The 23,214-nt window shown below is 44.4% G+C and overlaps 3 protein-coding genes across 3 annotated transcripts; 2 read left to right on the top strand and 1 right to left on the bottom strand.

The window, feature by feature from the left end:
• The first annotated feature begins 9,151 nt into the window (after positions 1-9,151).
• On the top strand, positions 9,152-13,518 carry LOC311130040 (uncharacterized protein). The gene is made up of 4 exons (XM_084162659.1): positions 9,152-9,273; positions 10,045-10,848; positions 11,010-11,042; positions 12,728-13,518. The coding sequence occupies exons 1-4, from the start codon at positions 9,258-9,260 to the stop codon at positions 12,775-12,777; spliced, it is 903 nt and encodes a 300-aa protein (XP_084018785.1). The 5' UTR covers positions 9,152-9,257; the 3' UTR covers positions 12,778-13,518.
• On the bottom strand, positions 13,513-19,188 carry LOC311130039 (tRNA N6-adenosine threonylcarbamoyltransferase). Its single transcript, XM_084162658.1, has 12 exons — positions 19,142-19,188; positions 18,541-18,660; positions 18,322-18,441; positions 18,046-18,221; positions 17,799-17,894; positions 17,452-17,501; positions 17,280-17,358; positions 16,388-16,453; positions 16,117-16,207; positions 15,864-15,939; positions 15,574-15,672; positions 13,513-15,050 (listed from the first exon to the last, which is right to left on the bottom strand). The coding sequence occupies exons 2-12, from the start codon at positions 18,653-18,655 to the stop codon at positions 15,011-15,013; spliced, it is 1,008 nt and encodes a 335-aa protein (XP_084018784.1). The 5' UTR covers positions 18,656-18,660; positions 19,142-19,188; the 3' UTR covers positions 13,513-15,010.
• A 236-nt stretch (positions 19,189-19,424) lies between these two features.
• On the top strand, positions 19,425-22,213 carry LOC311128905 (DNA repair nuclease APEX1-like). Its single transcript, XM_084161132.1, has 5 exons — positions 19,425-19,507; positions 19,911-20,035; positions 20,181-20,347; positions 20,610-20,802; positions 20,920-22,213. The coding sequence occupies exons 2-5, from the start codon at positions 19,978-19,980 to the stop codon at positions 21,432-21,434; spliced, it is 933 nt and encodes a 310-aa protein (XP_084017258.1). The 5' UTR covers positions 19,425-19,507; positions 19,911-19,977; the 3' UTR covers positions 21,435-22,213.
• Positions 22,214-23,214: the final 1,001 nt, after the last annotated feature.

A 23,214-nucleotide genomic window follows, 5' to 3' on the forward strand; every position in this document is an offset into this window, starting at 1 on the left:
AGCATGTTATTTATTTTTTAAATGCCGTGATGTAATTGTTTGACAACTATTCCAATCATGTTCATGTGTAGAAAACACTGTCAATACTGAACCATACATTTTTCCTTACAGCTGGCAGAGAAAGCCATTCGGGAAGCTGTGCACACAGTTCTGACAGATGAAAGCCATGGGGAGTTTTCAAGCCTAAGAATAATGGAGCTGAAATGCATTGAGATGTCTAAGACACCTAAAGCCCAATCAACCTTGGAGTCCGTAAAGCTGCCCAAAGACAATGATGACAACTTGGAATCAGGATCCTGTGATGACTCCCTGATTGCTGAACCTCATGCTTACCAAGCTGATGCCATCAAGGCATCTCTGAACACTGAAATCCACTCAGTGGTTACTGAGGCCACAGTGGTCTATGCTAACCAACCCGAGGCACTGTCCAGTGAAGTGCTTCTGGGCACTGAAGGTAATGGAGATCATGCTGACCATGCTGTGGTTGGTTCTCAGACTTCAGACTGTGACTATGACCTGGCATCGGTAGAATGGCTGGACCCTGGGTGGCACACTGCCCTGGTACTGATGGAGACCTTGGTGAGTCCTGGCAATGACCCTGACCTGACTGTGTCTGACTCCAGTGAAGTGTCTCTGATCACTGACAACCTGCCAGTGGTGGACTCAGCTGTGGACTCCAGAGGGCAGCAGAGGGCAGAGGATGACTTACAAGGCACTGACCAGCTGCTAATGAGGTCCTGTGCAGACTGTGTGACCACAGAGAAGCACTGTGCTGTACCCTCTGAGGACTCTTTGAACTCTGACAAGGAAATCTCCCTCAACATTAAAGACCATGATGACCGACCTGCAGTACACTTTAACAGAGATTGTGTGAGCACGTCTGACCAGTCTTTGTCCCCGGTTGCCACTGCTCTTGGATCAATAGTCACTGTTGACTCTTTCAATAAGGCTCTGTTGGTTTCCAATAAGTTGGACCAGGACAAAGATAACCCTATTGACCAGCCTGTAGTGAAGTCTCAGACCACTGAAAATCAAATTAACCCCACGTCGGTGTTAGAGTCCAACCAACCTCTCATCAATGAAACCCTGGAAGATAACATTATCTCAGCCCCTGATGATAGACCTCTGTTCACTACAGACCGTATAGGATCACGGTTGATTGAAATGCTTCTATCTAGAATGCACTTAGGCAGTGTTATCACCTGTCATGATATGACCAGTCTTTGAAGTCAGACAGTGATGACATTGTTGACCATTTGGCTCACAACAGTCATAGCCATCATGTGTGTGAGTCAGTTGTGAGGCCCAAAGCTCAAGTCCAACTCATTGGACACACTTGTTCACCTTCTTATGACACTGATGACTGCCGTCGCTATGCTCAAGACCGCATCAAGATGGAATACAAATTCAAAAACAGCCGGGACCAAAAGTCTGCATGGGTTTCTGTGCCACACTACATTTTGACTAGAGGGGAGAGTGTGACCCAAAGGATGGAGGGAGAGAAGAAGTATGGAGAAAAGGAATGGGAGAAGTGCTCCTCACAGTGTGACAGACACTCGCTGATTGGTGAGTATGGAATGGGAGAAGTGCTCCTCACAGTGTGACAGACACTCTCTGATTGGTGAGTATGGAATGGGAGAAGTGCTCCTCACAGTGTGACAGGCACTCTCTGATTGGTGAGTATGGAATGGGAGAAGTGCTCCTCACAGTGTGACAGACACTCTCTGATTGGTGAGTATGGAATGGGAGAAGTGCTCCTCACAGTGTGACAGACACTCTCTGATTGGGGAGTATGGAATGGGAGAAGTGCTCCTCACAGTGTGACAGACACTCTCTGATTGGTGAGTATGGAATGGGAGAAGTGCTCCTCACAGTGTGACAGGCACTCTCTGATTGGTGAGTATGGAATGGGAGAAGTGCTCCTCACAGTGTGACAGGCACTCTCTGATTGGTGAGTATGGAATGGGAGAAGTGCTCCTCACAGTGTGACAGGCACTCTCTGATTGGTGAGTATGGAATGGGAGAAGTGCTCCTCACAGTGTGACAGGCACTCTCTGATTGGTGAGTATGGAATGGGAGAAGTGCTCCTCACAGTGTGACAGGCACTCTCTGATTGGTGAGTATGGAATGGGAGAAGTGCTCCTCACAGTGTGACAGGCACTCTCTGATTGGTGAGTATGGAATGGGAGAAGTGCTCCTCACAGTGTGACAGACACTCTCTGATTGGGGAGTATGGAATGGGAGAAGTGCTCCTCACAGTGTGACAGACACTCTCTGATTGGTGAGTATGGAATGGGAGAAGTGCTCCTCACAGTGTGACAGGCACTCTCTGATTGGGGAGTATGGAATGGGAGAAGTGCTCCTCACAGTGTGACAGGCACTGTCTGATTGGTGAGTATGGAATGGGAGAAGTGCTCCTCACAGTGTGACAGGCACTCTCTGATTGGTGAGTATGGAATGGGAGAAGTGCTCCTCACAGTGTGACAGGCACTCTCTGATTGGGGAGTATGGAATGGGAGAAGTGCTCCTCACAGTGTGACAGGCACTCTCTGATTGGTGAGTATGGAATGGGAGAAGTGCTCCTCACAGTGTGACAGGCACTCTCTGATTGGTGAGTATGGAATGGGAGAAGTGCTCCTCACAGTGTGACAGACACTCTCTGATTGGGGAGTATGGAATGGGAGAAGTGCTCCTCACAGTGTGACAGGCACTCTCTGATTGGTGAGTATGGAATGGGAGAAGTGCTCCTCACAGTGTGACAGACACTCTCTGATTGGTGAGTATGGAATGGGAGAAGTGCTCCTCACAGTGTGACAGGCACTCTCTGATTGGTGAGTATGGAATGGGAGAAGTGCTCCTCACAGTGTGACAGACACTCTCTGATTGGGGAGTATGGAATGGGAGAAGTGCTCCTCACAGTGTGACAGACACTCTCTGATTGGTGAGTATGGAATGGGAGAAGTGCTCCTCACAGTGTGACAGGCACTCTCTGATTGGGGAGTATGGAATGGGAGAAGTGCTCCTCACAGTGTGACAGGCACTGTCTGATTGGTGAGTATGGAATGGGAGAAGTGCTCCTCACAGTGTGACAGACACTCTCTGATTGGTGAGTATGGAATGGGAGAAGTGCTCCTCACAGTGTGACAGGCACTCTCTGATTGGGGAGTATGGAATGGGAGAAGTGCTCCTCACAGTGTGACAGGCACTCTCTGATTGGTGAGTATGGAATGGGAGAAGTGCTCCTCACAGTGTGACAGGCACTCTCTGATTGGTGAGTATGGAATGGGAGAAGTGCTCCTCACAGTGTGACAGACACTCTCTGATTGGGGAGTATGGAATGGGAGAAGTGCTCCTCACAGTGTGACAGGCACTCTCTGATTGGGGAGTATGGAATGGGAGAAGTGCTCCTCACAGTGTGACAGGCACTGTCTGATTGGTGAGTATGGAATGGGAGAAGTGCTCCTCACAGTGTGACAGGCACTCTCTGATTGGGGAGTATGGAATGGGAGAAGTGCTCCTCACAGTGTGACAGGCACTCTCTGATTGGTGAGTATGGAATGGGAGAAGTGCTCCTCACAGTGTGACAGGCACTCTCTGATTGGTGAGTATGGAATGGGAGAAGTGCTCCTCACAGTGTGACAGACACTCTCTGATTGGGGAGTATGGAATGGGAGAAGTGCTCCTCACAGTGTGACAGGCACTCTCTGATTGGTGAGTATGGAATGGGAGAAGTGCTCCTCACAGTGTGACAGACACTCTCTGATTGGTGAGTATGGAATGGGAGAAGTGCTCCTCACAGTGTGACAGGCACTCTCTGATTGGTGAGTATGGAATGGGAGAAGTGCTCCTCACAGTGTGACAGACACTCTCTGATTGGGGAGTATGGAATGGGAGAAGTGCTCCTCACAGTGTGACAGACACTCTCTGATTGGTGAGTATGGAATGGGAGAAGTGCTCCTCACAGTGTGACAGGCACTCTCTGATTGGGGAGTATGGAATGGGAGAAGTGCTCCTCACAGTGTGACAGGCACTGTCTGATTGGTGAGTATGGAATGGGAGAAGTGCTCCTCACAGTGTGACAGACACTCTCTGATTGGTGAGTATGGAATGGGAGAAGTGCTCCTCACAGTGTGACAGGCACTCTCTGATTGGGGAGTATGGAATGGGAGAAGTGCTCCTCACAGTGTGACAGGCACTCTCTGATTGGTGAGTATGGAATGGGAGAAGTGCTCCTCACAGTGTGACAGGCACTCTCTGATTGGTGAGTATGGAATGGGAGAAGTGCTCCTCACAGTGTGACAGACACTCTCTGATTGGGGAGTATGGAATGGGAGAAGTGCTCCTCACAGTGTGACAGACACTCTCTGATTGGTGAGTATGGAATGGGAGAAGTGCTCCTCACAGTGTGACAGGCACTCTCTGATTGGGGAGTATGGAATGGGAGAAGTGCTCCTCACAGTGTGACAGGCACTGTCTGATTGGTAAGTATGGAATGGGAGAAGTGCTCCTCACAGTGTGACAGACACTCTCTGATTGGTGAGTATGGAATGGGAGAAGTGCTCCTCACAGTGTGACAGACACTCTCTGATTGGGGAGTATGGAATGGGAGAAGTGCTCCTCACAGTGTGACAGGCACTCTCTGATTGGTGAGTATGGAATGGGAGAAGTGCTCCTCACAGTGTGACAGGCACTCTCTGATTGGTGAGTATGGAATGGGAGAAGTGCTCCTCACAGTGTGACAGGCACTGTCTGATTGGTGAGTATGGAATGGGAGAAGTGCTCCTCACAGTGTGACAGGCACTCTCTGATTGGTGAGTATGGAATGGGAGAAGTGCTCCTCACAGTGTGACAGGCACTCTCTGATTGGGGAGTATGGAATGGGAGAAGTGCTCCTCACAGTGTGACAGGCACTCTCTGATTGGTGAGTATGGAATGGGAGAAGTGCTCCTCACAGTGTGACAGGCACTCTCTGATTGGTGAGTATGGAATGGGAGAAGTGCTCCTCACAGTGTGACAGGCACTCTCTGATTGGTGAGTATGGAATGGGAGAAGTGCTCCTCACAGTGTGACAGGCACTCTCTGATTGGTGAGTATGGAATGGGAGAAGTGCTCCTCGCAGTGTGACAGGCACTCTCTGATTGGTGAGTATGGAATGGGAGAAGTGCTCCTCGCAGTGTGACAGGCACTCTCTGATTGGTGAGTATGGAATGGGAGAAGTGCTCCTCGCAGTGTGACAGGCACTCTCTGATTGGTGAGTATGGAATGGGAGAAGTGCTCCTCGCAGTGTGACAGGCACTCTTTGATTGGTGAGTATGGAATGGGAGAAGTGCTCCTCGCAGTGTGACAGGCACTCTCTGATTGGTGAGTATGGAATGGGAGAAGTGCTCCTCGCAGTGTGACAGGCACTCTCTGATTGGGGAGTATGGAATGGGAGAAGTGCTCCTCGTAGTGTGACAGGCACTCTCTGATTGGTGAGTATGGAATGGGAGAAGTTCTCCTCGTAGTGTGACAGGCACTCTCTGATTGGTGAGTATGGAATGGGAGAAGTGCTCCTCACAGTGTGACAGGCACTCTCTGATTGGTGAGTATGGAATGGGAGAAGTGCTCCTCACAGTGTGACAGGCACTCTCTGATTGGTGAGTATGGAATGGGAGAAGTGCTCCTCACAGTGTGACAGGCACTCTCTGATTGGTGAGTATGGAATGGGAGAAGTGCTCCTCGCAGTGTGACAGGCACTCTCTGATTGGTGAGTATGGAATGGGAGAAGTGCTCCTTGCAGTGTGACAGGCACTCTCTGATTGGTGAGTATGGAATGGGAGAAGTGCTCCTCGCAGTGTGACAGGCACTCTCTGATTGGTGAGTATGGAATGGGAGAAGTGCTCCTCGCAGTGTGACAGGCACTCTCTGATTGGTGAGTATGGAATGGGAGAAGTGCTCCTCGCAGTGTGACAGGCACTCTCTGATTGGGGAGTATGGAATGGGAGAAGTGCTCCTCGTAGTGTGACAGGCACTCTCTGATTGGTGAGTATGGAATGGGAGAAGTTCTCCTCGTAGTGTGACAGGCACTCTCTGATTGGTGAGTATGGAATGGGAGAAGTGCTCCTCACAGTGTGACAGGCACTCTCTGATTGGTGAGTATGGAATGGGAGAAGTGCTACTCACAGTGTGACAGGCACTCTCTGATTGGGGAGTATGGAATGGGAGAAGTGCTCCTCACAGTGTGACAGGCACTCTCTGATTGGGGAGTATAGAATGGGAGAAGTGCTCCTCACAGTGTGACAGGCACTCTCTGATTGGGGAGTATGGAATGGGAGAAGTGCTCCTCACAGTGTGACAGGCACTCTCTGATTGGTGAGTATGGAATGGGAGAAGTGCTCCTCACAGTGTGACAGGTACTCTCTGATTGGTGAGTATGGAATGGGAGAAGTGCTCCTCACAGTGTGACAGGCACTCTCTGATTGGTGAGTATGGAATGGGAGAAGTGCTCCTCACAGTGTGACAGGCACTCTCTGATTGGTGAGTATGGAATGGGAGAAGTGCTCCTCACAGTGTGACAGGCACTCTCTGATTGGTGAGTATGGAATGGGAGAAGTGCTCCTCACAGTGTGACAGACACTCTCTGATTGGTGAGCATGGAATGGGAGAAGTGCTCCTCACAGTGTGACAGGATTATTATGTAGTTTATTATATTTCTATACATAATTTGATCACAGGAAAGGGGTAGCCTATGTTTCCATGTTACTACAAGGTAGATTCAATTGAATCCAACATTTTAATTATTGTGATTCATGGTGTAAGGTTAGATTACAGGTATGTATTGATTGGATTTCATTTTTCCCTCTCACTCTTTAGAGCATAGTGGACAGTGGATGATAGCCAGAGCAATAGAGGCAGACAGTGAAGAAATAGTTCCCAAGCCGTACATGAGAGACCTAGTTATGTACGATGTATTCAACCAGCTAGATGAGGAGAGAGTGGGAAATCAGCTGGTTCTCTCCTCTCTCTCAAGGGCTCTCAATGAACTTAAGAAGGACAGGGCTTTTTGGAGGTCAATGAGAGAGGGGGACGATAAATTAATGAGGGAAAACAAGAGAATGAAAGGTGAGATGAAAAAGAAAAACATGAGGAACTTTAACAGTGCCAAAGAACAGAGGGCAGAGAGAAAGAGGGAAAGGAGGAGGGAGAGGAACTGTGATGTGACTAAATGGATGTCCTCCCTGTCCGGAATGGAAAGTTCCATTATAGGACTCCGTCCCAGGCCTCCGTCCCGGCCACTGCTCAGAGAACCAGTCTTAACCAGAACCAGCTTCAGCCGTACCGACGCCAGAAACATAGAGGTTAGGGAGATGATCCTGCAAAGGAGCCACATTGCCTACAAGATCAAGTGCCTGCAATGCCGGAAAGCGGCTGCTGAGAGGTTGACACTGACTGAGGGAGGTGGAGGGCCTGAGGCTATGGGTGATGGAGAGACAGTGATGGACATTACAGGGCAAAGTAAGAAAGCCTCAAAGGGCAAGGGGTCAAAGGGCAAAGAGAGTGGAGGAGGGGAAGGTAGTGAGTGGGCCAAATTAGGTCTGGAGGAAATTGCGGAGACAGATGACAGGAATAAAGAGAAGAAAACCAAAGTACGGACAGGACAGAGAAGTAAGGACAAGCGAAGAGAGGAAAGAGAGAGACAAAGATGTCGTAAGGAAACAGATTTGATCTCAGACGAATTAGCTAGAATGGACATAGAAAAAATAGATGGAGAGAAACAGGATGAGACTGTGAGCAAGATCTCTTGAGGAAAAGACTTCTAACAAAAATATGGTAGAAAACAGATGAAAGAAAAGACAAATAGAACAATTGTACTTACTGATGAGGGAGTGATGAGCAAAGCATCAGGGGAAAGAGAAGAAGAGGCTAGAGAGGAGAATGCTAAGACATTTCAAGAGAGCTTAAAAGTCCAGGGTGAGAGCATAACATTCATGTTAATGATAAGTTTGAAGTGTCATAACTGATGGTGATGTTGATATACATGTTTGTCCTGTTAGTGAATTATGAGTGAACTTAATTTTTTAAAAATACTTTCAGAGGTCAGAGATGGAGAGGAAGGTCCTACAGGAAGAAAGTTAGAGCATCAGGAAGCCAGAGAGAGTGTGGAGACACAAAACAGTGATGGAGATGTACAATTGAGAGAGATTTGTAAAAGAAAGGAAGTGGAGGTAGAGGTTACAAAAATCAATACCTCCTGTGATGAAACGTCCATCATGGTTCTGGCGAGCCAAGCCCCTGGTAGGCCTATGACAGCCTCCCAAACTCCATTGAAGGGCAAAGGAAAGCAACAACGCAACCTTCCGTACAAGAGAAAGGAAGGACTTCAAGAAGAGATCAATTCAAAGGGTGAAGTGCTTGAGGGTGGAAGACAAGTTAACTTCCTTGAGTGCCAGGCACAGGAACAGAGAAGTCTGGGTGAGTTGGGCGAGGTTACAGGCTTCTGGAGGAAGGAGAAAAAAGGCCACAAGGACAAAGACAGAGAGGGCAAGGAGGAGAAAGCCCGAGAGGGTCAGACATGGCAAAACCAGGGGGGAAATGGCAGGGATCCATGGAATGGAGAGACAGAGCGGGGTGAAGGTGGTAGGCGTAGAGGAGCTAGACAGAGGGGAAAACAGTTGCAGCTTTTTTCTAAGAAGCAAAGGCAAAAGCACAGCAACTGGAATGACCGCCATCCATCAGAGAGCAGCTGTGACTGGAGGAGCAGGGAGGAAGAAGGGCCTGAGAAACATGTTGAGAGTAGGATGGACAGGCAGAGAGGTGAGAGGCCTCCGAAGGGGGAGAAGAGCCATTACTCAGCTAAAGGGAAGAAATACATTGATGTGTGTTAAATAAATAAATAGTATTTCTGATGTCAGAAATTGGTTTATATAAGTTATTGAGAAGTACAGGCACATCAATGCATGGGGAGTTCAGAGAAGCAGCCATGAAATTACAAGAGAACGATTAAAGAGTACACATGATTCAGACAACAGGAAATGCATTAATAGTAATATTACTAAGACAAAATATGTTATTGTATCCCTTTCTGCTAAGGGTGTGTGGGCGGGAAAACTATTTGATTAATTTCCCTCCTCTATTCGCGCTTCAATATCCGGCAAAGTTGAACGGTGACGGTCATTTCCACCTCCTACAGTTTCTGTGTGGCCACAATCAAGACACCCGCTGTAAACAAACTTCTCTAACGGTTTAATTCCAGAAGAAGTACATTTGAACAAAAAGATATGCATATCAAAACAGGTGAGTTTTGGGTACTAGTAGCACATTACTTTGTAACATTCTACTTTGCAACGTTAGCAAAACGTTCTGAAATTAACACTCCGGGTACGGTGCGTTGGAGCCAGGGTGTTATGAAACTTTTATCTAACGTAACGTTAGCTAACCTCGCTAGCTAGCCAGGAAATTGTTTCTTGTTCAAATGCATACTTGAGGACTGTGACGTTAGATTGTATGGCCTTATTGCATAACTGTCTGCTCAATTGTACTATTTTCCTATTAATAAATGGCGTTTTGGCTTATTTTCTGGTTAGCTAACGTTAGCGAACTAGCTACTGTTAACGTTACAAACACGTTGCTTGTCTGTTTCTTAGCAGGCTAGCTAGCTAGTTAGCAAGTGGTTGGTTGGCTAGGCAATTCGATAAGGTTAATTACAGTTAGCTAGCTATTTGCTCATACAAAATACAACTTACAGGAAATGGTTAACTAGCTAGCTAGTTACAAGTAATTTAAGTGTCATTATCAAATTTGCCCTTGGATTTTTTTCTGGATTCAGCTTAATCAGTAGCTAGCTAGGCTAACCGTGGCGTGCATACTAACTCTGCGTAGCGATGTGGCTAGCTAGTTATCTAACCCCAAGCCCCAACAAAACTTAACACATTTTGATAGTTAGTTTTACCAATAAACCATAAAACGAATGCGTAGTTTAAAGGGATCCCATTTTTGATAATTTATATAATTATTTAAGAAAATACTAGGGGATTCTAACAATGTTCCTTTGCCTGTATATCTTAGGTACATGGGAGGCCAACACAGTGTGCGAGTCTGACACCCTGTGTGATCCTGCTGTCCTTGTGTCCTCCACCAACCCAGAGGCGCACATTGGCAACCGCCGCCTATCACCTGGGTCTGGCAACTGCGGTGGAGGAGGTGGAGGCTGCCCAACTGGGGTTGCCCAGCAGCCCTGTCAGGCTTCTCCTCAGGCCCTCGAGGGCAACCTGAACGGACCCGCCCATGTACATGCCTTCACCTACCGTAGAGACAGAGATCGTAGAGGCCAGCACAAAGGCCGTGGCCCTCGCAGAGAGGGGCCCAGGGGGGCAGGGCGTGTAGCAGATAGGCCCCCAAAGCAGAGCCAGAAGGAGAGGTGGGTGGAGGACAGCCTGTCTCTACTCAAGCACCCAGCTGCTTTTCCAGTGCAGGACAGCCCTGCCAAGTTGCAGCCAACCATCAGCTATGCCTCAAAGGTGAAGTCAGGGGCTGTGGGTGGAGTGCTGGAGGAGGAGGAGGGCCGCCCAGCCATCGGTGTGCTGCTGCAGAACCAGTGGGGACTCAGTTTCATCAGTGAGGTCCTCCAAGCCACAGAGGGGTCAGTTCCCTGCCCTGCCCCCGTAGCACCACCTCAGCCCACATTTGGAGGTGAAACCGCTAACCCAACACAAGAGATGCATCACACAGTCCAGCCCAGTGGTGAAATCCCAGTTCCTGTCTCTACCTCAATCTCCATTGACCAGTACAGAGAGAAGGAAGCAAAGGTCAATGGGAAGCTGCATCTCACCTGTCGCCATCTAAAGGAGGCCATGCGCTATCACACAATAGGTAAGGGCTGATGTGGTTGAGACCTCAATAAAACATTAATGTATTATAAATGTTATTTTTCTGTTGCATCTGTCATAGAATTGTGGTCGATGTTATAAGCAATACGCATCATAGTATGAATCCTAACTATACCTTGTTCTTCTTGTTATTTATTTTTTTAGAATGGAATGTCACCTGCAATAAACAAAAAGAAGGTGAGATGAACTTGGACTGGATTCTCCATTCAGCTGGGCATTAGAATCTCTGAAGCAGGGCTCATAATTTAAAGGATTTGAAGGTGTTTTCAGACCTCCTAAAGTAGTCTAATGTCAAGATGAAACCACATCCCATGACATCAGTGGTTTAAATTCAGTTTAGCTATATGCCTCCACCCCAAATTAATAGAAAATATGGTCACCCAATAAAACCAGGAAATTAAACTGTGCTTATCTTTTCCATTCATTTGGAATTGAGGCGTATAGCTGGATATACACAACCACTGTCATGGGACATGGTTTCATCTTTACATTACTTTCGAGGTCGGAAAAAAGACAAACTTTTATTTAATTTATGAAATGTCTCTTTAATGGTTTGATTTGTTAAATGTTGATACATTTTATTATCCCACCATGGGGGAATGTGTTTGGTCATGTGCTTGAAAGGTCGTAGAACATAGTATGTAAAAACACCCAATAATACAAGACCGTTTAAACACAGATAGAACAATGACAGATATTTCACCAGATATATAAATGTGAAGCATCCGCTTGGACTACTATGACTAATTTGTTCCAATTTGAAACGGCGAGCTGTGGTCTCTTGGTTTAGGTATACAAATATTTGGTTTAAACGCATAGAAGAATAAGTGCAGTGAAGGACACTGTAGTTTCTGTCTTTGCGAGGACAGTCATTGCATTTCAGGTTGTCTGTCTCAATTCCAAGGTATTTATTTATGTTGTCACTATCAACTGATTCCCCGTTGCTCTTCGTGGGGGGTGGGGGGGGGTAGTGCAGTTTTATTCATTTTTTAAATTATTTGCCATCCCCTTCATTTTTCTTAATGTTTATTTTTTAAGGACGTTGTCTGCGCACCTCTGGACGAATTTGGATGTTTTTCTGTCAAGACCTTCAGGGGAGGCTTGATCTGATTTTAAGGAATCCCACCAGCGGAGTGTCGTCCGCATATTTAAAGAATTCATGGGCTGGGTCAGAGGCTTGGCAATTGTTACTGTATAGTAGCTTAGTTGATAGAGCATGCAGGGTTGTGGGTTCGATTCCCACAGGGGGTATGAAAAAATAAAATAATGTATGCACTAACTGTAAGTCGCTCTGGATAAGAGCGTCTGCTAAATGACTAAAATGTAAATGTAAAATGTAGTGTACACAGTATCTGTGATTGTACGCAACCTTACAGGGCTCCTGTGTTAACCTTTCTAGATGAAGAGATGGCAGGGTTAAATCTCGCCTGACTACGGTTTACAAGGAAACTAATAATCCACTGAAGTTCACCAGCTTGTCAATAAGTAGATGGTGTTGAAAGCGCTACTGATATCAATGAACACACTTTTCACTAGGCTATTTGCATGCTCGAAAGTGTTTGTTGTTATTCAGCATGACCAGTAGGCACGGTAGGCAAATTGCTTTGGATCTAGGAGAGATCCTAGTAGTAACATAATTAGAAATTACTGCATCTTGTCTGCAAAAATAAAAGTAACAATATTTTTTATCATGCGCCCTGCTGGTTCTAAAGAAGGAGGATACAACTAGAGATAGAGATATTTTTTAATCTAGTGGGTTTCCCTTTTCAGAAGTCCTTGCTGCAGCCCCAAAGGGCTAGATTGTATGAGAGGTTTAACAATGCTGCCTATCACTAAATGCTGTCTTTTATTTTCTGTTTCAGATCCCAATAAGGTAGTTTGGTATAAGAACTCCCTGGACCAGCCTGCCTAGCAACGCATGGACCTGTCTGCCACAACCCCCCCCCCCCCCCCCCCCCCCCCCCCCCCCCCCGCACACACACTCAGGTCGATGTCTTTACACAAAGCCACACTGAGACACTTTGGACTAACTCCTTGATGAGATCCACAACTAGGGACTTTTCTAACGCCGTCAAAGGCCTGCCTTAATGAATTGGACCTGGAGTTCCTATCAGCTCAAAACGATTAGTTTTAATGTCGTATTGAGCTGCTCTTCTTTATTTTTAAACAATCTTAAGAGCTGTCATTTTATTGTGAGGAACTGCAGTTTTATCAGACATTTTTTTTCTGTTTTGTCCTCTGTTGTGTGAGTGATCCATCAAGCACTTTCTCATCCGTTGTGACCAATCCTTGTACGCCTACCCTACCAGACTTTTTAATTTTTTTTCCCACCATTTTGAAAATGTGTTGTACCTGCTTCCATTTCACCGTATTTGACACGGGACAGATGTGTAATTATGTCTCAAGTTTACAGGGGTGCAGACTGCACAATAAGAATGCACCCTTCCCCTGTATGATCCTAATGCTGTTTTTGTTTTTTTTGTACCCTGGTTGGGTGAATGTTACTCATGTATCGATATGATCACACTAGCTCAGTTTTTCTGATTTGAAAAAAATTATAATAATACACTGGAGGATAAGTGAACAGTATTGCATAATAAATACACTGGAGGATAAGTGAACAGTATTGCATAATAAAATTGAATGAACTTGACATGCCCTATGGTCTTACTGGTAATGCTCATACTTCGTTTCTTTTATCATATTTTCACATACAATACAAAACCCACAGCATTATTAGCTTTGTTAAAACGGACAAGTTTAAAATAATTAATTTACCTTTTTTGAAGTAAATTAAGGGCTCTATTCAATCCGTGTCCCCGAAGTTCAGCCTTATAGTATGATTGAAATGTAACGGTTATTTCCAACTGAGCTGACATGCAGCGTTTACGGTGAACGCAGTCTCCACTAATGCAAGAACATTGCCTTTCCGTTTCTATGGTGCTATAGCGCTGAATTTCTGTGATACGGACTGAATAAAGCCCAAAAAGAATTGATTGTGATCCTTGGGGGACGACTTGATTGGTTAGATAAATGCTCAGTTGGCAAAGCATAGTGACATGTCAGTGGGCGGAGTTACAGGTGAGAAGATAAAAAAAAAAAAAAAAAAAAAAGGCCTTGAGGGAGGTAGAGGTTGCCAGTTGGAATCTGTTGCGACTTTTGATTTCCAAATTTATCGAACATTCTAAACTAACTTTCTGCATGAACAGCTTTAAATATGTGAAAAAAAACAGTCATAGTGCCGTCACCTCTGCTTGTGCAGTGGACTAGGCACTGGAATAGGGACCAGAAGGTCACAAGTTCTAATCTTGCCGATCCCCTTTCTCAAATTTTTTTTATTTCAGCTTTCAGTGTAATGCTAATTTTTATTTAATGTATCGCCTCGAGTCAATGATGCCACCTGTCAATGATTTTAGAAGGGACGATTTAAATGGTTTGATAATCCAGATCTGTTTACAGTTGTAAGAAATCTAGCTACATTACAACGCATCACCGATTATTTCCAGAGGTGGTCTGGAAGATCTGATTACAATCACTTCTTTTAATTGTCTCCAAAAAATGTGGACAAGATCAGGACACATGTTAACACCAGGTATAAATGTGGCTATCTTGTAGACTAGGGGCTGGATTAAATCCATATCGAGGAAGATCCGCATTATAGATCGATTGAAATTTAAAGGCATAGTTCCCGCGTTCGCGGTAAATGCTATAATCCTAAATGACTATTATTTTAATGCGGATTGAATCCAGCGCTAGTGAAAGCCAAAACAAATCTAAATACAAAGGTGTTTTTACCAAATGCAATTTAGGGCTAGATTCAATCCGGACCGCAGAAGAGCTGAAATGTAAATGTAATTTCCCACAGCCGACATATGCAGCGTTTACCCTGAATGCAGTCTCTGCAAACACGGGAATATTGCCTTTCCATTTAAATCGCGCTATAGCGCAGATCTTCTGCGGTCCAGATTTAATCTAGGCCTAAAATCATAATGCGTGTGGCTAGAAACTGTTGTGTTGAGGGGTTCTCAACAATAGAAGTGAGGCATAGCATATTTCTACATTTTTTCCATCCATCATGACACAATGCATACAATCCAGGTAAAGGGAGGGTGGGTGCAAGTTGCAGCCTGTTGGGTAATGAGCTGTCAATCTCTCCAGGTCACCTCCACTTCATCTGTTCTGTACCTGCCAACAACATAACGTTTCTCTTGTCACTGGATGACAGCACAATATGGTACAGAGAGGGAGACCTGTTGTCAAACATATCCAGTTAACATCTCAATACACTTTAGTAAAATAGACAAGAACTTCCTGTAACATTTTAGTTAACATTTGTATGTAAAGGGAATCACTGTACAATATAATATAATGAAAGGGAATCACTGTACTGTACAATAGAATATAATGAAAGGGAATCACTGTACAATATAATATAATGAAAGGGAATCACTGTACTGTACAATAGAATATAATGAAAGGGAATCACTGTACAATATAATATAATGAAAGGGAATCACTGTACTGTATAATATAATGAAAGGGAATCACTGTACTGTATAATATAATGAAAGGGAATCACTGTAATGTACAATAGAATATAATGAAAGGGAATCACTGTACTGTATAATATAATGAAAGGGAATCACTGTACTGTATAATAGAATATACTGAAAGAGAATAATTTGAGTTGCACGTATAGTGGAATTACCTTTGAGTGATCCATGAGTCTGACAGCTCAGTCGTCTGACCGGACCGGAACATCTCCCAGCCAGCCTGTGCAATCATTGCTCCATTATCGATACAAAAGCTGTGACACAACCAAATAGAATATCACATTTTAATAACAGAAGGATGTACAAAGTTAAAGTACATTATTAAATGACCATCAACATAAGCCATTTTCCTTTTATTAGTTCATAAATAATAAAGTAAGCATTGATTGCCTGAGGTACACTTATCAGATCCCTTGTATTGAAATTGTCGTATGTAGACCCTTACCTCTCATCAGTAGCAAAGAGCTTCGCACCTCTCTCCTTGCACATGACCTCCATCATCTCCTGCAGACGCAGATTACCTACAGAGCAAAACCATCATCAGCATTCCTGAACGGTTGTGTTTGAATTGTGTCTGTCCATAATGAGTGGTAAGCCAGATTTATATGATATTACATCTTATTATTGTTATCATTATGTGTTTTAATGAATTACATTGGAAAGCCCACAACCCCCACAATGGAGTACAGTTGACTTACAGCCAACGCCTCCAACGATGAGCACTTCCTGGGAGCTGCAGTGAGCCATGGCCCTCTCTGTGATCTCCACCAGCATTGAAAACAGGGTCTCCTACAGGACACACAAGTAGTGAACGGATCATTACACAGTGGTGTGCTCTGCCACCTCTCAGACAGTGAGTGATGCCACCATGTAGCCGGCATATTTATGAAGGGAAAGGGTGTTGCCGTGCCAATGCAGGAAACAGGCTGACAACAATGCACTGGAGCAGTTTATTGCTTTTGTTCTGACCTGTAGGGAGAAGCACAGGTCTTCTGCTGTACACTGATTATATTTCAACATCTTCCCAGCTGCTTCCTGAAAGAAAAGGGACACATATTAACACATCATACATGCATCCCTTATTATAACCACAATCCATCTAACTATCACAAAAACCCTGTCTCTCCCCTACAATGCAATGCAACCAAATGCAATGCAACGCAACCCAATACAATACAACCCAACCCAATGCAACGCAACCCAATGCAATACAACCCAATACAATACAACCCAATGCAATGCAATGCAACCCAATACAATGCAACGCAACCCAATACAATACAACCCAATACAATACAATACAATACAATACAATACAATACAATACAATACAATACAATACAATACAATACAATACAATACAATACAATACAATACAATACAATACAATACAATACAATACAATACAATACAATACAATACAATACAATACAATACAATACAATACAATACAATACAATACAATACAATACAACCCAGGGGCGGCAGGTAGCTTAGTGGTTAAGAGCGTTGTACCAGTAACCGAAAGGTCGCTGGTTCTAATCCCCAAGCCGACTAGGTGAAAAATCTGTCGATGTGCCCTTGAGCAAGGCACTTAACCCTAATTGCTCCTGTAAGTCGCTCTGGATAAGAGCGTCTGCTAAATGACCAATTTTTTTTTTTTTTTTTATAACCCAATGCAACCCAATGCAATGCAACGCAACCCAATACAATACAACCCAACCCAATGCAATGCAACCCAATACAATGCAACGCAACCCAATACAATACAACCCAACCCAATGCAATACAACCCAATACAATACAACCCAATACAATGCAATGCAGAACTTTATTCCCACTTAGTGGCGCAGCATTTTACCTCGATATAGGATAAAATCCCAGAGAATGACACGTCCATCCCCTTCACTGTGTATGGAAGCTCCACATACTGTGTACCCCTGACAAAACAAACAGGAAATCAATGGTGTAAATATATACATTTGAAAACATCTACTGGTCGATAGCAATTCCAAAAAAACACATTTACTCACTTCTTGGCCATCTGCTCAATGTTATACCCAGGGCTGGGATCATTGGAAATCTGAGCACAAACAATTTTGATTCATGAGAATGGTAAGACAATTTATACAAGGTATAGTCAGAGTCCACAATAAATCTTAAAGAGGAGAAAAAATGATGTTGCTATCTCACTTTTAAATCAAGATGCATGAACAGAGGAGCAAATTGAAAATTATATTCAGCAAATTGAAAATGATATTCAGCAACTCTTATAAGACAATGGAAATGGACTACATGTTTCGGCATGTGGCCTTTATAGGAGCATTACTTAATCAGGTTAGTTTCAGTTTAGTCCCCTGTAGACCCATGCATAACTCACCTTTATCACCCTGGCAAACCTGTCCAGGCAGTTGCCCACTGCAATGTCGATGGTCTCACCAAATATCCTGTAGCGCCGCTCAGAGTATGCAATCACCTTCATGAGGAAACATTGCATTAGAGCACAACTAAACCCAGAAACCTCAGCTGAGAGGGGTGAGAGTGCTAACTAAGGGGAAAACCTAAGAACTCTCAAGTTGTGCGGGACATTCCAAGTCTGTCCTAGTAAGTATGTATGGGTGACTGACCTGTGTGTTACCCCCACTGACATAGAGCACAGTGGGGTTATTGGCTTGAGTGATGAGGCGGCCCATCTCAATGTGGCCAATACAGTGGTTGACACCCAGGAGAGGCTTCCCCCACAGCTGGGCGACTGTGCGCGCCACCAGAGCCACCGTCACCAAGGGGGCACCCATCCCTGGTCCTAGGGTAAATAATATAATGTTGGTGAAAACTGAATGGTACTGCAGGTCAGGAAAGGCCATTTCAGCTTTATAGGAATCAGTGACATTGGAGTTCCTGACCCTTTGTGTATGCCACGCAATCAATGTCAGCAGGCTTCAGCCCTGCCTCCTCCAGCGCCTCCTTCAGAACTGTTAGGATGACACTGCGGTGATGTCTGGCTGTCTCACTAGGCAGGAACCCTGGGATGGAAAGTCAGTCAGTTACTGCAACTACACACATTAGGATAAACATAAGATGTCAGTTGTCATTTGAGTTTAATTTGAATTCAACCAACTTGCCTTGACCAGGGGGTGTGATATAGGTGCGTCTGGGGTTTGAGAGTACTTCCCCATCCCTCACAATGCCCACACCAATCTTGTTGGCACTGCCCTCAAATCCAATCACTACAGTCATGGCAGCTAGAAAGGTTGAGGGAGATGGAGAATGATATGGCTATGAACAAAATAAAAACGTGTGCACATTGAAAGAATGTCGTAAATGTCATAGCTAGTGGTCTTGTGTGCATCTGAGAAAATAATGTTCAGAATGCGATGACATAGCTACAAATACCAGTTGCATACGTCCGTTCATACAAGAATAAACAGTGCAATGTCAACGACAAAAAGGTCCAAGTGTTATTTTATTTATTCTTCAAAAGCAATATGAAAAGTAGAACATAAGCACTAGAATACAGACACCAAAACAGTGCCATGTTTGGTTAAAACTATTAGAAGCATTAGTTAGCTAACACTTAGGTTGCACACCAGGTGGCGATCTAGATCTACCATCAATTATTCATTTCAAATGCCAAAAACTAAGGCCTATTAATTGCCAATTTCACGTGTGTTATAAACGGAAAAACATAATTTCAGATGAGAAAGCAAAAAGTTGAATACGAACCTTTCAGTTGGTGAGTATTTCGGGTTTCAGACAGTACTCTAGGGAGTGAGGACCCATAACAAGAGGTCGTTTGATGATTTCCTTATAGAATTGTATCTTTCAAGGTATTGTAATAATAATAAAAAATTGGAAGCTAATTTTAGACATTTAAAGTTTGACGTAAACAAATATATAACATGCACAAAGAGCTGATAACTGGTGCGTTCACGGATTCAGAGGAAAATCACATCAGGCATAATATAGGACAGCCTAACCGCACATAAGTGTCTGTGTGACAATGTTCCTCAAAACCCACTGCTTTGTTGTGGAGGAGTGACTGACTGCGCGAGTGTGACACGGTTGAATCCTTTGTTGTGAAAAAGCAAAGTAAGAATACTTTGGGTTCTCTCTAGTTCAATTCTTAATTTGCAATTACAATTTGTAAATAAGTAGTAGTAGCAGCATTAGTTGCATTCATTTCCCCAATATATTCAGACTCGATCTTCATTCGTCATGGATTGAGCCATAGGCCGCACATAACGTTACGTTATTTGTCCTAGCTAACTAGTTTATTCTCCAAGATTCGCCCGTTTTTGCTCTCTTGTGGCAGTAGTTACAGAGTTGTTGAAGGGATATGTGATGCAGTAACGGAAACATAGTTATCACATATCTGGCGTACAAAGTAGTAGCTATTGTGGCAGTAGCAGATGAGCTAAGCTTAACTATTGTATTTGCTAAATTGGCTGCTATAAATAAAGCTAATAACTGGATCATGTTTTTTTTTCCCCAGCGGCGGCGCGTGTGTACTTGTGTGTGCGTGTTTTCGGGGTGTGTGTGGTGTAAGAACGAGTGCAAGTATGTCGAAAAGAGCGAAGAAAAATGAGGAGGCTGGAGATGACGAAGAGAACGGAACAGGTGAGACGTCTAGTCAACTGATGTTTCCTGTGTTTCGCGATATGTCTCTTACAGTATGTCTAAAGCAGAACAAAATAAAAATGTCAAGATCATTGTCTGTTACGTCAGTCTCATTACCCCTCCTGTTTTCTCTCTCACCTTACAGCTCAGGCTGCCAAGAAAGGAAAGAAGGTAAAGGAACCAGAGGCCCCCATTCTGTACAGTGACCCTCCTGATAAGATGACCAGCAAAGATGGTCATGCTGCTAACATGAAAATCACCTCCTGGAATGTGGATGGGCTCAGAGCTTGGGTCAAGAAGAAGGGCCTTGATGTGAGTTTGGGAACCACAGAGTCCAAAGCTGCCTGAAGACTTGGCATTGAGCTATAGTGCCTAGAATTGTTAACTACATATGTGAAATAAGTCCACACACTATATGCATGATTTAAAAGTTGAGTGTGTTCTTCTATGAACTTCTGTTAAATACTATTGTCTGGTTCATTAAACTGGGTGGTGGCTTTCACCTTTTAAACACTGATAAAAGGCAGTGCACTGTGAAGGAGCTGACTGGTTATATTCCCTCTCCCTTGCCCAGTGGGTGCGCGACGAGGCCCCAGATGTGCTGTGCCTGCAGGAGACAAAGTGCGCTGAGAAATCCCTTCCTGATGATATTACCTCCATGCCCGAGTTCCCCCACAAGTACTGGGCTGGCTCCGATGAGAAGGAGGGCTATAGCGGGGTGGCTATGCTGTGCAAGACTGAGCCCCTCAAAGTTACCTATGGCATTGGTGAGTGAATGGCTGAACCTGGTTACTCTAGTTGGCTGTGAATTACTTACCTTTACCCATTAAGACTGTTCTCTCCAGGTGCCCTAGTTAACCTGCCTATCCCCAATCTGTCTAAAGGTAAAGAGGAGCATGACAAGGAGGGCCGTGTTATCACTGCTGAGTTCCCCACCTTCTTCCTGGTCACCGCCTACGTCCCCAACTCTGGCCGAGGCCTGGTGCGCCTGGACTATCGCAAGACCTGGGACGTGGACTTCAAGGCCTACCTGAGCGACCTGGACAAGCGCAAGCCCCTGGTGCTTTGTGGCGATCTGAACGTGGCCCATGAGGAGATCGACCTGAAGAACTCCAAAGGCAACAAAAAAAACGCAGGCTTCACAGCAGAGGAGCGCGAGGGGTTCAGCCAGCTGTTGGCCGCAGGCTTCACTGACAGCTTCCGCAAGCTGTACCCCGAGCAGGCCAACGCATACACCTTCTGGACCTACATGATGAACTCTCGGTCTAAGAACGTGGGCTGGCGGCTGGACTACTTTGTGCTGTCCTCTGCTCTACTGCCAGGCCTTTGCGATAGCAAGATCCGCAACCAAGCTATGGGCAGTGACCACTGCCCCATCACTCTACATGTGGTTGTGTAGATCAGTCTGGCCAATGTGCTGGCCATGTATTGTTTTCTCATGTTAAATGATGTGACCTAGGTGACTGACCTCCCATTGAAGTCATGGCATTCCTAACTACTGTAACTAATCTGTATGCCGGTGTGCACACTCAACATGAGTGAATCATCAGAACCTGGAAACACATTTCTACTGAAACTGGGATTCCCAAATTAGTTTACTTTCACCTCAATCTTCAATTGTATAAACTAGTTACAATTGTCCTGTCACCCATTTGAAGCGATTATTCAACACTGTCCTTTACTTTCCCACCCACACAGTGTACTCCGAAGAGACATCTGGTAACAAAATGCATAATCCCTGAATGTCCTATTTGAGGCACTGTTCTTTAAATGCGAAACTGATGTTGGTGCTAAATAACTGCTAGTCTGTCATTGAAACATTGCTCCTTTGAAGGGAATGTGAGTCCTATTTCTTACATTGTTATTATATATAATGGTAATGAAGTTATTACCGTTGAGTGAATATTGATACATTAAATCATGGTACAGATTTTGCATGCAAACATTCAGACCCAGAGTGAGGGCCAGTATTAAGATGGTCATTGTCAAATGGTGCAACCTCTGTTGCAAAGCTGACATGAGACCAATTATCAGTGGTATCTCACCCTTTACTGCCAACTTCTGGAGCAAAGTTTCTAAGACATGCCTGTGTTGTAGAAAATAAAATCCCAAACCATAGCTTGAGTTTATAGATGGTAAATGCACCCATGCATCTAATAAAGTTTAGTTTTAAGTATGCTTGTGTTTCCCTTTTTTTTTATTAGGCTTTTAAGTTTAGGTTTATTACAAAAGATAGTAACAATTTGTATACTTTTAAACAGTCTTTTCAATGAAAACTCATTTGGGCTACAATCCTATGAAAATACAATGCACATATGAAATGCATTTTAGCAGAAGATAAGGATACGAGGCACAATTATTTAAGTACTTCTACATTGTTATAATCAACCAAAAACAAAACAGTCCGGGATTCATTGCGGCCAGCGCTCTACAGTTTTAATCCAGGCCAAAGTTTGTGTCACATGACTGATTGAACTCACAGAAGAGCTGTACTGTGAGGTAAAAAGGTATTTGATCCCCTGCTGATTTTGTACGTTTGCCCACTGACAAAGACATGATCAGTCTATAATTTTAATGGTAGGTTTATTTGAACAGTGAGACACAGAATAACAACAACAAAAATCCAGAACAATTCATGTCAAAATTGTTATAAATGTATTTGCATTTTAATGAGGGAAATAAGTATTTGACATGACTTAGTACTTGGTGGCAAAACCCTTGTTGGCAATCACAGAGGTCAGACGTTTCTTGTAGTTGGCCACCAGGTTTGCACACATCTCAGGAGGGATTTTGTCCCACTCCTCTTTGCAGATCTTCTCCAAGTCATTAAGGTTTCGAGGCTGACGTTTGGCAACTCGAACCTTCAGCTTCCTCCACAGATTTTCTATGGGATTAAGATCTGGAGACTGGCTAGGCCACTCCAGGACCTTAATGTGCTTCTTCTCGAGCTACTCCTTTGTTGCCTTGGCCGTGTGTTTTGGGTCATTGTCATGCTGGAATACCCATCCACGACCCGTTTTCAATGCCCTGGCTGAGGAAAGGAGGTTCTCACCCAATATTTGACGGTACATGGCCCCGTCCATCGTCCCTTTGATGCAGTGAAGTTGTCCTGTCCCCTTAGCAGAAAAACACCCCCAAAGCATAATGTTTCCACCTCCATGTTTGACAGTGGGGATGGT

This window comes from Coregonus lavaretus (genome assembly GCF_964263955.1).
Source record: "Coregonus lavaretus genome assembly, chromosome: 5".
Taxonomy (NCBI): domain Eukaryota; kingdom Metazoa; phylum Chordata; class Actinopteri; order Salmoniformes; family Salmonidae; genus Coregonus; species Coregonus lavaretus.

Bases quoted from the DNA above. Each gene is read 5' to 3' on its own strand.
- LOC311128905 (XM_084161132.1), top strand. From the start codon at position 19,978: ATGTCGAAAAGAGCGAAGAAAAATGAGGAGGCTGGAGATGACGAAGAG. The intron at 20,036-20,180 runs GTGAGACGTCTA...CTCACCTTACAG, and splicing joins TGACGAAGAGAACGGAACAG to CTCAGGCTGCCAAGAAAGGA. The intron at 20,348-20,609 runs GTGAGTTTGGGA...TCCCTTGCCCAG, and splicing joins TCAAGAAGAAGGGCCTTGAT to TGGGTGCGCGACGAGGCCCC.
- LOC311130039 (XM_084162658.1), bottom strand. From the start codon at position 18,655: ATGACTGTAGTGATTGGATTTGAGGGCAGTGCCAACAAGATTGGTGTG. The intron at 17,895-18,045 runs GTCAGTCACCCA...TTCCTCATGAAG, and splicing joins TCAGTGGGGGTAACACACAG to GTGATTGCATACTCTGAGCG. The intron at 15,940-16,116 runs GTAAGTCAACTG...TTTGCTCTGTAG, and splicing joins CATCGTTGGAGGCGTTGGCT to GTAATCTGCGTCTGCAGGAG.
- LOC311130040 (XM_084162659.1), top strand. The intron at 10,849-11,009 runs GTAAGGGCTGAT...TTATTTTTTTAG, and splicing joins CATGCGCTATCACACAATAG to AATGGAATGTCACCTGCAAT. The intron at 11,043-12,727 runs GTGAGATGAACT...TTTCTGTTTCAG, and splicing joins CTGCAATAAACAAAAAGAAG to ATCCCAATAAGGTAGTTTGG.